The sequence below is a fragment of the Dendrobates tinctorius genome, unplaced genomic scaffold (assembly GCF_039654945.1).
Source record: "Dendrobates tinctorius isolate UK_male_01 unplaced genomic scaffold, ASM3965494v1 ptg000396l, whole genome shotgun sequence".
NCBI lineage: Eukaryota > Metazoa > Chordata > Amphibia > Anura > Dendrobatidae > Dendrobates > Dendrobates tinctorius.
This window is the reverse complement of record NW_027362062.1, coordinates 130,767-145,319: the sequence shown is the minus strand read 5'-3', so window position 1 is coordinate 145,319 and position 14,553 is coordinate 130,767. Positions and strand designations below refer to the sequence as shown.

The 14,553-nt window shown below is 47.0% G+C and overlaps 1 protein-coding gene across 2 annotated transcripts in view; it reads left to right on the top strand.

The window, feature by feature from the left end:
• Positions 1–14,553, top strand: part of FAF1 (Fas associated factor 1) — a 154,290-nt gene that overhangs the window by 9,359 nt on the left and 130,378 nt on the right. For both annotated transcript variants that reach the window (XM_073563721.1, XM_073563722.1), the window contains exon 2: positions 13,179–13,247. In XM_073563721.1, coding sequence (XP_073419822.1) covers positions 13,179–13,247 — 69 coding nt within the window. The remainder of the gene's footprint in view (positions 1–13,178; positions 13,248–14,553) is intronic.

Below are 14,553 nucleotides of genomic sequence, written 5' to 3'. Positions count from 1 at the left end.
TAGTGGGGTCAGAGTGCCGAGACTCTCGGCTGGTGTTGAAACCAGAGGGCAGAGGCTTATGCTTCGGTGCCAGCCGATCAGTCTACAGACCCATAGACTTTCTGCCGAGCCCTTACACCATTCTGCCATTTTGGTTTGTGCGGTTGATGGGGGGCGTCTAATCTTAGGCCCATGAACCCTATTGTGTTAAGAGCACGTAACATGTTCTACAACATGTCCGAATTTTTCAGAAAGTTTGCTTAGTAGAGATCTCGGCATTGATTCACAGGATCCTCATGCAGCGGGCAGGTCAGTATTGTGAGTCCTGCAAACTTCCTCCTGCCTGATGGCATCCGTGGCTCCTCTGTTGATTAGCCGGCCTGGCATGGCAGCACAGTTGCAGTGTGATTCACGCAGGACATCGTGTCAGGCCGGCTAATCAAATGAGGAGCTGTGGATGCTGCCAGGTAAGAGGAAATTCTCTGGGCTCCATCCAGCAACCTCAGATTACTGACCTGGCTGCTGTAACTGAAAATCGATTCACTCATCTTGATTAGTTACCCTTTAAAAAGGCTATTAGCAGGATCTCAAGACTTTCTGAATAATTAAAAGCTTGGAATAACCCCTTTAAGGAACACTTTGTTAAATAATAGGGATTTCATAAGTGTTCTCTGGTGAAGCCCCTTTATACCTTATAGGAGCAGAGGGGGCAGGAGAGGTCAGACCCATCCTGCATTGGTAACTGTGTTGGAAGGGAGAATATCATGAGGGTGGCAGAGTAATCCCACCTGTCTCTCGTGTTGCCCGCCGGCCTGCCCCTCGTGTGGCCCGCCGGCCTGCCCCTCGTGTGGCCCGCCGGCCTGCCCCTCGTGTGGCCCGCCGGCCTGCCCCTCGTGTGGCCCGCCGGCCTGCCCCTCGTGTGGCCCGCCGGCCTGCCTGACATGATCAGTCCCCGTGTTGTGCACCTGCTTCATACCCGTGCTTGTGCTGGCTCTGTCACCAGTTATTGCTGTGACTCAGCTCGCTGTTCCCATGAGTAAGCAGAACACAGCCTCATTTTCTGTCTCTTTCGTGAACAGCTGCCGCTCCCCTTTCTTTTGTTCGTTCTGGTGACCTGGGCAGAGGCGACTCACTTACTAGTGATGATATCTCGCTGCTTTTCCAGCCTTCCTTCTCATATGACTGTATCAGCTGCTCTGTATCTTTTTTACTGTGTTGTTTTTTTTTTTGCTGTCTTTGTAATGCTTTTTCCAGTACACCTCCTCTCTCCATTTACTTTCAAAGTGAGCCATTGTAAATAAGCAAAGCTGCAGTGCAAAGCATGGGGGAGGGACAAAGCAGCACATGGATTTCAGTCCGCCTCAGACCTTTGATAACGTAATAACGCTGCAGTCACTGGTCGTATATTTTTCTCTAAAGCGGTTGTTCCTCTCCTGATTTTTTTCTTTTATGGCATAAAGCATGCTGAATTTACCTATCCGCCGCTGCTTGTGTTTTCAGGCTACCCTGGCTGTACAGACTTGTGACTGCTTCAGCCAATCACCGACCTTGTCGCCACTGTGGCCTTTCTTTGGTTGCAGAGGTCCCATTCCTGTCCTAGCAAAAAAAAAAAAAAAAAAAGTATCAGGTGGACGACCCCTTTTAAAAGATTTTTTTTCTTCTTAAAGTGGTAGCATATTGCTAGGCTATGAAAGAACTTTGACCAGTGGGGTTATAGCAGTGGGCCTCCCCCCGATTGTGACACTGAGGGGGCTCCACCGCTGCTGTATTTCTGCAGCCCCTGGTTACAGAGAGCTGCAGCGCGTCCCCCATTCTGGTAAATGGTGCTCACCATAGTTCCCTTCACAGCCCGGGTGACGAGGAGATTTCCTGGGCAGGTAAAGGAGCACTGCCCCACCGCAGCGCAGCGCCCCCTTCCTTTTCGGTAACAGGGGTGCACCATCAACGCGCGTTGACTTTCTGTATGTTTTTCAACGTTGCAACTGGACAATTAGTGTCACTAGGACTGTTCACACTTTGCAGGAATGATCCATTACAGACTTTGAGGCAAATCTAAAATGTATCCACAATGAAATCTGCTTGTGTTACTTGTGGATTTTCCTGCAATTTACATCCTCCTGTATTACAAGTCATTTGAATGGGGTGAAATCTGCAATAAAAGTGCGCCGGAAAGAGCGTGCTGCAGATCTGGAGATGCTGCTGACTTGGGTGGTGGTGGGTGAATGCATGCGCTTCTTCATAAATTAGGAGCCTCTTGTTCTAGTGTGATTTTTTTTTTTTTTGGTGGTTGGCACCTGGATGTACAGGAGATGCTTCCATGATCTCCTGTACATACAGGTGCTCCACATTGTGATAAGGGTATTATTAGGATCCTGCACTATGCACACTAGATCCTGTGTGATCCACTATCTCCGCTACATCCAGGTGCTCTGCATTGTGATAAGGGTATTATTAGGATCCTGCACTATGCCCACTAGATCCTGTGTGATCCACTGTCTCCGGTACATCCAGGTGCTCCGCCTTGTGATAAGGGTATTATTAGGATCCTGCACCATGTCCACTAGATCCCATATAATCCTCCCATTATCTCCTGTACATCCAGGTGCTCTGCCTTGTGATATAGGGTATTATTAGGATCCTGCACTATGCCCACTAGATCCCATATAATCCTCCCACTATCTCCGGTACATCCAGGTGCTCCGCCTTGTGATAAGGGTAGTATTAGGATCCTGCATCATGTCCACTAGATCCCATATACAGTGCCTACAAGTAGTATTCAACCCCCTGCAGATTTAGCAGGTTTACACATTCGGAATTAACTTGGCATTGTGACATTTGGACTGTAGATCAGCCTGGAAGTGTGAAAAAAAGATGAATGTTATTTCTTTGTTTAATTTTTTTTTATATTGTGAAAAGTTTATTCAGAGGGTCATTTATTATTCAACCCCTCAAACCACCAGAATTCTGTTTGGTTCCCCTAAAGTATTAAGAAGTATTTCAGGCACAAAGAACAATGAGCTTCACATGTTTGGATTAATTATCTCTTTTTCCAGCCTTTTCTGACTATTTAAGACCCTCCCCAAACTTGTGAACAGCACTCATACATGGTCAACATGGGAAAGACAAAGGAGCATTCCAAGGCCATCAGAGACAAGATCGTGGAGGGTCACAAGGCTGGCAAGGGGTACAAAACCCTTTCCAAGGAGTTGGGCCTACCTGTCTCCACTGTTGGGAGCATCATCCGGAAGTGGAAGGCTTATGGAACTACTGTTAGCCTTCCACGGCCTGGACAGCCTTTGAAAGTTTCCTCCCGTGCCGAGGCCAGGCTTGTCCGAAAAGTCAAGGCTAACCCAAGGACAACAAGGAAGGAGCTCCGGGAAGATCTCATGTCAGTGGGGACATTGGTTTCAGTCAATACCATAAGTAACGTACTCCACCGCAATGGTCTCCGTTCCAGACGAGCCCGTAAGGTACCTTTACTTTCAAAGCGTCATGTCAAGGCTCGTTTACAGTTTGCTCATGATCACTTGGAGGACTCTGAGACAGACTGGTTCAAGGTTCTCTGGTCTGATGAGACCAAGATCGAGATCTTTGGTGCCAACCACACACGTGACGTTTGGAGACTGGATGGCACTGCATACGACCCCAAGAATACCATCCCTACAGTCAAGCATGGTGGTGGCAGCATCATGCTGTGGGGCTGTTTCTCAGCCAAGGGGCCTTGCCATCTGGTCCGCATCCATGGGAAGATGGATAGCACGGCCTACCTGGAGATTTTGGCCAAGAACCTCCGCTCCTCCATCAAGGATCTTAAGATGGGCCGTCATTTCATCTTCCAATAAGACAACGACCCAAAGCACACAGCCAAGAAAACCAAGGCCTGGTTCAAGAGGCAAAAAATCAAGGTGTTGGAGTGGCCTAGTCAGTCTCCTGACCTTAACCCAATTGAAAACTTGTGGAAGGAGCTCAAGATTAAAGTCCACATGAGACACCCAAAGAACCTAGATAACTTGGAGAAGATCTGCATGGAGGAGTGGGCCAAGATAACTCCAGAGACCTGTGCCGGCCTGATCAGGTCTTATAAAAGACGATTATTAGCTGTAATTGCAAACAAGGGTTATTCCACAAAATATTAAACCTAGGGGTTGAATAATAATTGACCCACACTTTTATGTTTAAAATTTATTAAAATTTAACTGAGCAACATAACTTTTTGGTTTGTAAGATTTATGCATCTGTTAATAAATCCTGCTCTTGTGTGAAGTTTGAAGGCTCTAACTTATTTGCATCTTATCAAACCTGCTAAATCTGCAGGGGGTTGAATACTACTTGTAGGCACTGTAATCCTCCCACTGTCTCTGCTACATTCAGGTGCTCCGCCTTGTGATAAGGGTATTATTAGGATCCTGCACTATGCCCACTAGATCCTGTGTGATCCACTATTTCCGCTACATCTAGGTGCTCCGCCTTGTGATAAGGGTATTATTAGGTTCCTGCACCATGTCCACTAGATCCCATATAATCCTCCCACTATCCCTGGTACATCCAGGTGCTCCGCCTTGTGATAAGGGTATTATTAGGATCCCGCACCATGTCCACTAGATCCTGTGTGATCCTCCCACTATTTCCGGTACCTCTTGTGATATAGGGTAGTATTAGGATCCTGCATCATGTCCACTAGATCCCATATAATCCTCCCACTATCTCCGGTACATCCAGGTGCTCCGCCTTGTGATAAGGGTATTATTAGGATCCCGCACCATGCCCACTAGATCCTGTGTGATCCTCCCACTATTTCCGGTACGTCTTGTGATATAGGGTATTATTAGGAGCTGGAGGATTAATGGCCCCAGAAAAAAATGAATCTATAACATCCAGTGGAAACGCCCCCCGTCTGCTCTGTATGTGGCTGTACAGGCTGATCTCCCACTGATCATACATATAGACGTCGGTAATCTGCACATACAGTATGTCTTTAGGTTTCCAGTCAGTAAACACTTCCTGATGATCTGTACACAAGAGAGACCAAAATATCCCGGCACCTGCAGCTCATGTAAACTCTGCCGATTTCCATCCACCTACCCCACTGCCCGCTCCCAGCAGACTCCTTCCAGATGTGTGAATTGCTGCCAAAAAGCTTAGGAGTTTATATAAGTATAAATCTTGTCCTATGCAGTGTTCTACAGGATGAGGTTCATAATTTCCGTATTGTCCTCTGGAGGCCGCCCTAATTTTCATAGTTACCGTATTCCCATCTGGAGGCCGCTCTAAGGCTGGTTTCACATTAGTGTTTTTTAGCGCAGCGCATCGTGCGCGTTCATGCGCATGCGCCATGCTCCCGTATGTTTAAAGGGGATCTGTCACCCTTTTTATCCTCTATTAGGTGCCGGCATAGACATCGGGGGCTTATCTACAGCATTCTGTAATGCTGTAGATAAGCCCCCGATGTAACCTGAAATAGAAGAAAAACACATTATATTATACTCACTGAGGTGGGCGGTCCGGTCCGATGGGTGTTGCGGTCCGGTCCGGCGCCTCCCTTCTTCATGTGATGACGTCCTCTTCTCCTGTCCTGAAATGGCTCCGGCGCAGGCGCACTGCTCTGTCCTGTTGAGGGCAGAGCAGAATTCTGCAGTGCGCAGGCGCCGGACTTCTCCCGACGCCTGCGCACTTCTCCCATCCTGTAATGGCTCCTGCGCAGGCCCACTGCTCTGCCCTGTTGAGGGCAGAGCAGAGGACGTCATCGCATGAAGAAGGGAGGCGCCGGACGGGACGGCGACACCCATCGGACTGGACCACCCACCTCGGTGAGTATAATATAACTTGTTTTTCTTCTCTTTTAGGTTACATCAGAGGCTTATCTACAGCATTACAGAATGCTGTAGATAAGCCCCCGATGTCTATGCCAGCAGCTGCAAAGCCAAAAAAAGGGTGACAGATTCCCTTTAACATGGTGGGTGCATGGTCTAGTGTTTGCATGCGTTCGTATGTGTTTTCGTGTGCATGCGTTCTTTTGTAGTGTGCGCCTAGGCGCACCCGACACAACCTGTTGCATTTTTGGGTCTGTCCAACGACGTAAAAAAACCCCGCTTACGCACGGAATGCGCAAAAATAACACATTACCGTCTATGGGAGCGCAGGCGTGCGCATGGACATGCTCACGCCTGCATTTGAAATTGCATGCGTTTTAAGAGTTAATATGTCTAGAAACTTGTTAAAACGCATGCGCCTAAAAAACGCAAGCGAATGCAAAACGCTTGATGCGTTTCTACTGCACACGAAGCGCAGCGCTAAAAACCGCTAATGTGAAAGTAGCCTAAGGTTCATAGTTACCGAATTCCCCTCTGGAGGCCGCTCTACGGTTCATAGTTACCGTATTCCCCTCTGGAGGCCGCTCTATGGTTCATAGTTACCGCATTCTCCTCGTCCTCGGGAGGCCGCTCTACTGTTCGTAGTTACCGTATTCCCCTCTGGAGGCCGCTTTAAGGTTCATGGTTACCGTATTCTCCTCTAGAGGCCGCTCTAAGGTTTTTAGTTATAGTATTCTACTGTGGAGGCCGCTCTAAGGTTCATAGTTACCGTATTCCCCTCTGGAGGCCGCTCTAAGGTTCATAGTTGCTTTAGTCTCATCTGGAGGCCGCTCTATGGTTCGTAATTACCGTATTCTTCTCTGGAGGCCGCTCTATGGTTCATAATTACCGTATTCTTCTCTGGAGGCCGCTCTATAGTTCGTAGTTACCGTATTCTTCTCTGGAGGCCGCTCTAAGGTTCATAGTTACCTTATCCTCCTCTGGAGGCCGCTCTACGGTTTGTAGTTACCGTATTCTCCTCTGGAGGCTGCTCTACGGTTCGTAGTTAGCGTATTCTCCTCTGGACAGAATACCTCCATCATATAGCATGTAGTGGAACATCTATTAAATCAGAAGCACTATACGAGTCCATTAGTGGCCACTGGCATATACCACAGTCTGTATGGAACTATTAAAGATGAGCTGATGGCAGCGCACAACCCCTGCCCAGGTCAGTACTTCCTGGCTGTGGACAGGAGCTGTGCAAATTTCTTGGTCCTCATATCATACAGCACTGTGTGTTTACAATTGCTCATTTTGCCTTTCTACTGAGCTGATTATTCCCTTTTCCATTAGGTCTGTGACATCATGTTATTAAAAACTGACTAGCTGAATCCTTCTAAACTCCACATAGAAACACGAGGTCAATTTTTGTCTGCATGAGTCATAAGTCACTGCAAAAGTCCTTGGTATGGGGAGGAGGGAGCTGATGATGGGTCAGGGGATGAAGAGGGAGCGATAAATGCAGGGACAAGAGAGACTTCCTGTTTCTCCATAGACCAGAGAAAAGAGAAGAAATAGCTGGGTAGAAAGGCAAAATGAGCAACTGTAAGTACACAGCGCTGTATAATATGGCAGCTGCAATATATTAAGAGCCTAAAAAGTTTGATAGGAGGAGGAGGAGAACTTCCTTAAGCATTCTTGATCCTTTGCTCTGTTTTGGTAGATGCATGTTACCCGGGATGTCCGGAAGTGACTTCTCCACTCCATAATAGAACAATTGTACATATGTATAATGGAGTGTGCAGCCAGCATATAACACGGCGTAAAACATTAAAATAACTACTCCCCAAATATACAATTAAAAGTGGGTCATATAGAGGCATCTGGTTTTACTGTGCTGTCATATCTGGTAATTGTAGCCTAGATCTGAGTCATTGAATGTCTCTCTCCTCCGTACAGTAATTTCCTAATTGTAGCATTACCCGATCAGACCACATTCCCTCCGCTCACGCCGGCGGCCTGCTTATTAATTACATATAAGATGCTGGTGCCGTCATATTTGGTATTCGTTATACGTTCCTCGCCCAGTCTCATTCTCCAGTAATCTCTCACGTAGAGTAGGTGCCAATAGATTTGCAGGACCCGGCCCGTCAGACACCATCTCTTGCCTTACGGTATCTGCGGCTCCTCTTTTGATTAGCTGGACTAATGTGTTACTCTTCAATGATCCAGGTAATCGAAAGCGGCGCCGGGAATGCCACCAGGCTAGAGATGGTTCTCCGGACCAGGAGCCAACGATTACTGTCCTGGCCGGTGGTTCGGTTCCTGCCAGGCGTTTTGCACCAGCTCTATCCCCATATGTTACCGGGCTGTCAGACTGGAGTGGTACTCAGGAAAATTTGGAGGTGCGGGTGGGATGGTCCGGAGACAATTTTTTTTTTTTTTTTTTCCAGCCGGCAATGGTAAATGCCTGATTATCAGATATTGTATTAACGAATGGAAATCGCCATGTTTTTCCTATTAATGGAGTTTTCTTAACTGGTTTTCATTGCATAGTCTTACATTGTTTTGCAGGTCCTTGGCCCACATTGGCTCCAAACCAGAGCCCTGTAAACTTCTAACTATCTCCAGGCATCCTGGGCTCCTCTTCTAATTAGCAGGCCCCATGATGATGAAGATGATAGTTGATGATGCATCATTACGTTGCATGGGGTCTACTAATCAGGAGAGGCAGCCAGGGTGATGGCAGGTATTAGGAAGTTTGCAAGGCTGTGGTCCATCTGCCAACATGGGCCCTGGCACTGGACCAGAGGCCTGCACATCATTTTGCTCGACTTTACTTAGTCTTTGGCTATTCTCGCCATGTCGTATTTCCAGTTCAGTATCGGGCTATCCTTAGGTTAGGTCATCAATATCCTAGGTGGGGGTCGGACTCCTGGCACTCCTACCGATCATCTGTTTTTTGGCTGCAGCTGGATGTAATCAATACCCGAGAGGCTATTACAGCTTTGAATGCTGAAGCTTGGCTCCTGTTGAAGAGAATAGGAGCTGAGCTGCAGTCCCTAGGAGAGGCCATTACACGTTGTGCAGCGCTGTGTTTTCCCATCTCTATACATTATTCCCACCTGACAACTGCCGGAGCTGGAATCAGCTGATCGCTGAAGATGTTGGGTGTTGGACCCCCCCAATCTGATAATTATAACCTAAGTCAGAAAAAGCTGCTCCAGAATATGTATATGTAGAATGTAACCACATGTGTCAGGATAGCCGGCCGGTCCAATGTAACCACACGTGGCAGGAAAGCTGGCCGATCCAATGTAACCACACGTGGCAGGATAGCTGGCCGATCCAATGTAACCACACGTGGCAGGATAGCTGGCCGATCCAATGTAACCACACGTGGCAGGATAGCTGGCCGATCCAATGTAACCACACGTGGCAGGAAAGCTGGCCGATCCAATGTAACCACACGTGGCAGGATAGCTGGCCGATCCAATGTAACCACACGTGGCAGGATAGCTGGCCGATCCAATGTAACCACACGTGGCAGGATAGCTGGCCGATCCAATGTAACCACACGTGGCAGGAAAGCTGGCCGATCCAATGTAACCACACGTGGCAGGATAGCTGGCCGATCCAATGTAACCACACGTGGCAGGATAGCTGGCCGATCCAATGTAACCACACGTGGCAGGAAAGCTGGCCTATCCAATGTAACCACACGTGGCAGGATAGCTGGCCGATCCAATGTAACCACACGTGGCAGGATAGCTGGCCGATCCAATGTAACCACACGTGGCAGGATAGCTGGCCGATCCAATGTAACCACACGTGGCAGGATAGCTGGCCGATCCAATGTAACCACACGTGGCAGGATAGCTGGCCGATCCAATGTAACCACACGTGGCATTATAGCCGGCCGGTCCAGTCTACGTGGCAGGATAGCCGGCCGGTCCAATGTAACCACACGTGGCAGGACAGCCGGCCGATCCTCTGCCCAGCGGAGCTGCCTGTATACCGTACAGCTTAGATTTCTCATGCACCCACCAAACACTGTCATGTGGATCAGGGAGCTTGGAAATACTAAACAAGTGTCTTTTTTTGGAAATATGGTCAAATTATAACTAAAATCCCCATATAAAACAATGACTTCATGCTGGATATTTCCCATAAAGTTTAAAGGGGCTTTCCAGGCAGCGGGGTTTTCACTGTGACTCCGGAGCTGAGATCCTGCTGTCACGTATCTGTCTATGGCCCATGTGTGTTAAATGTGAATTTCCACTCTTAACCCTTTTACAATCAGGGCGAGTCTGTGGGCACCAGACCCGTACTACTCTATTACTTAGGGGCCTCCACAAGAAGCTGTACCTGACCTACAAGAGAATTCCTGGGTATTACGGCCTCTGATTGAGCACGCTAAAATTTTAGTATTTGTTGTGACCCTTTTAAAACGAATCTGTCACCAGAATTTCCCAATAAATAGATCCCTTGGACCTGATGAGGCTGGTGCTCTTACTTCAGAATCCCACGTTTAAAATGACGGTGTAAATATGAAATGTTCATTTTACTAGCAGGTGGGAAAACTTTTTATATGAGATCGTGCAGCCATTCTGACATGGATTTTCAAAGTAAGTACACCTGCCTCTTCCAGTTTAAGATTTCCAGTTATTACCTATACAGCTTGTACTCATCCCGTCTCCTTTGGGGGGTTTTGAGTAATTTAAAAAAAAAAAAAGTCCCCTCATCTCCCGAACAGCCGCTACTTCACCCTTTGCCAGCCTCCTGACATTAGCATGCGTCTGGGGGCGACATGTTACCGCTGCAGGCAGTCAGTGACATCTAAACTGGAAGAAACTGTTCAGGCAGAATGACAAGATAGATGCTGTCTGTCTGCCATCTGTTACCTGGAAGCTTTAAATACAAAATATATATATATATATATATATATATATATATGTATATCTATAATATGTTAAACTGGATAGTTAACCCTTTCCCACAAAATGATGATAAAAACGTCCTTTTTGTGGGGAGGCTGTATAGGATGGTTGGAAGAGCTGAGCCCTCTCCTGTGGATCCTGGATGCGCCCAACTTTGACTGCCACTGTCGGAGTTAGTTTAGATAGCAGCCGTAAAAATGGGCCAAAAAATAATACGGTCATAGAAGTAAAGTTGCCCCTCGGTCTGAGCTGTCACTACGTCGGGGGCGGCTGCTGCGGTCACATGACTGCACATCTCCTTACCCCAGCGGGTCTAGAGGAGGAGCGCACCATGATAAGTATGAAGGCTCGCTCTGACGCGCGCTCACATAGGTGAAGATTATGACTCCTATAGGCTATAAATTACTGGTGCTCTGTAACTGTTGTGCCTGTCTCCCCCATGTGGTGAGGAAGGGTAACTGCAATCACTGATTGTCACAAGCGCGGTGGATGAACTCACGGAAGCTGAATATATAGCCCAGAGTGGGAGGAAAACAGGAGTGAACTTACGATATGTGCATCTGCACAGGGACCTAATAGGCAGGAAGCCCATGCCACCATAAGGGCTGGTTCACACACTGCATATTTGATTTTTTTTTTTTTTTTTACCCCCCCCCCCGCCCCCCTTTTACTGTCCCAGCAAAGTAAATAAGATTTCTGGAACCTCATGCACACGCTGCTCTTATGTTTTTTTCCATGCAGATTTGAACCATCAAAGCTTTTTTTTTTTTTTTTTTTTTTTGCAGCATTTTTCACCCATTCAAATGAATGCAAGAAAGTGCACTCTTTTTTTTTTTTTTCCCAGCCAACACTTAGGTTTAGCTGAAGAATCTGCTACAAATACTCAGCGTCCACATGACGTGGGAGTTTCCTGCAGATTTGGTTGTGGAAATACTGTGAATTTCAACATTTTAACATTTGCACAGTGCGACCTCCACAGCAAAGATCGGCGTGCCTCCGACTTCAGATCCGGGCCGGTCAACTTCTGCTGTGGATTTCCTCTGCAGCCCACGGATGAGATGCCGACAGGGAAAATCTGCTCCGTATGTTCACATGGCTCACATACCTTAAAAGCATACTTCTTTATTTCGCATGTAAGCAAGTAAATGTCAGGTCTTGTAGTTAATGGGGGATTGAGAGGGAGACATAAGGGGGTTCCCAAATTATGTGCTATAAAAGAGTATTTGGATCATCCCTGAGGCTGGAGCTACATGGGAAAATCAGAATCTGAGCTCGTACTGGATTCAAAAGAATGCTATAGTGTGAGGGATAAGTGGCACGTGGTTTTCATGAAAGGGTTCAAATAATCGCATATCCATAGGAGTAGGAGTTGGACGCTGACCGATCCCAAAAACACAGCCTTGTAAAGGCTGAAAGCATGCAGCCAAGAGATGGGGAGCAGACTGTATGGCCCTAAAAAATAATCGCCTATCTAAACGTCAGGTAATAATTTGCAAATGAGTGGGCTTTGCCAAGATCCCCATTGATCTCTAGTACAAAGTGCCCCTTTTAAATGGGACACTCCATTCATTCTCTATGGGTCTACTGGAAATAGCCGAATGCTTCACTTGACAATTGCTAGCCATCCCATTACCATTGTTGTCATAGATCCCTGCATATATTCTGGAGTGCCCTCTTAGTCCTTCCTTCCCATCCCATTACCATGGGGCATATTAGAGCCATATACTCCAGATCAGTGGGGGCTCTGAGAGATCAGACCCTTTTAAATAGTTAAGTTTCGGAAAATCCTTCTTCCCCAGCTGCAGCTTGTTTAAAAAAAAAAAAAAAAAAATGAATAAAAATCTGGGTTTACTCACTCTGCCCGGGTCCATTGGTTGGTCTCTGCCGCTACTCTCTGTTTTTGTCTGCATGTTGACAGCGCTGCAGACAATCTATGCGCACAGTGGCTTGTGCTGTCCACTCGGGCAGAGCTCAGTGATTGGCAGCAGACAACAACAGATGCCGGGAGCAGCTGCAGAGGCTGTGCGCTGGACCTGGGGACAGTGAGCAAAGCGCAGCGTAGCTGGAGAAGAGGGTTTCCCAAAATTGGGAGAGCCCTTTAATAATAACAGTAGCCCTTTTAAGGCCATACAGCGTGTTCCCCATACTTGTTCTCTCTCCCTTGTTGGTGCCAGGTTCTCGCCAGTCTGTATCCGGCACATTGCGGCACCTTCTGTTATAGACGACCCCTATATTGACTTATTAGACACTGGAGAGTTGAAATGTTTCCATTGTGCCGTGCACACGGCGTCCGCAGCTCGCCGCTTCTGGTTAGGAGAAAGTTCATGTGTAGTTCAGAGTTTGGTAAAACATTACTTTACCCCGCGCTGTGATAGAGGAGGTGACACCGATACGAGTGCGGGCGCCGCTGCCAGCCTGAAACCAGAGAGCCGGCCGCGCTGTTAACCCTTTGTGTTTCCTCCTCCAGGCTTGCACCGGCATCGAGAACATCGACGAGGCAATCACGCTGCTGGAGCAGAACAACTGGGACTTATTAGTAAGTTTATTTTTATTCTCCTATTTTGTTTCCAGTTTGTTTGTTTGTTTTTTTTGTATCTGAAATATTAGTATATTCTTTTTCTTCTGCTTTTAGTTTTTTTTATTTTTATTTTGACCATGTTCACACATTCAGGATTTTGACCTGGTTTAAGCATTACAGAATGCCCTGACACTCTCCAGGTAATGCAAGTGATATCCCATCTACATGCAGTGGGAAAGAAAGACCTGTGGAATCCTCAATATGGCGCAGATATAATTCCTCCCCGTATTATGGACTTATATAAATGCGTCCTGACATTTTGGATTGGATAGCATCTTTTAAAACCCGTCTTTTTTATTTTTTTTGCATTTTTTTAATTTATATTTAATGTAACAAGCGCAAAAATAGTGAATATGATCTCTCCTGTGGGATTTGAACACAATAGTTTTGATCGCTTGGACTATATATTGAAGTACTAAAATTCATTTACGGGGTTAAACAGCAGCGATCAGCGCTAGGTACGGTCGCTGCTGTCAGCAGTAGGTGCTGGCTGTGTAACACAGCCGGGGAGTCTGGCTGGGTGTGGAACGTTCTCAGCACCTGAGCCCGCTCCATACACCCGCATCTGCCATGTCGCTTACATGGATGGCAGATGTCCGGAAAGGGCTGAAGGGGGGTGTCTACTTCTTTTCATACTTTCATACCTATCCCTAGCAGCTACGCTTTTCATCTCTTGCCAGCTGATTGCTGGGGAGGTCCCGGGTGTCAGACCCTCTTGACCTGATATTGATGACCTATCCTGAGCCCAGTCATTAATATTAGATGCTCGGACAATTCCTTTAAGGCCCATTTCATATATGACGCATGTGCTGTGAATAGTGCACCCGCATTTGCAGGCACTGTGTATTGAAGCAGCAGCAGGGTGGGCGAGATTTTAGCCAATCCTATCTGTATATTGCAGAAATTGACATGCTATACCCCCAATTTTCCAACACGGGGTACTCCATGGTAAGTCTGGTGTCCTTTTCTATTCTCTTGCGTTTTGTAAGGCCGATTAATAATTGTAATCCTGATTTGATGATCAGTTTTACAGCTGCCGGATCCTTGTTCACAGCTAATTAGTGATTGCCGCTCCGGTTACTTTCTGTAGCTGTCATTGCCCTTTAATATTTCAGTTCTGTGTTTAATCAGTGATCGGAGGGGAGATAACGTCAGAAACAATTCACTGGGAAATCTCCTGCAGCCCCAGGTGGTTGTTGGATACGTGATCGGGGTGTGAAAAGGTTTGTGAATGAGCTCAGGGTGCAGCGTGCACCCGGTTTTG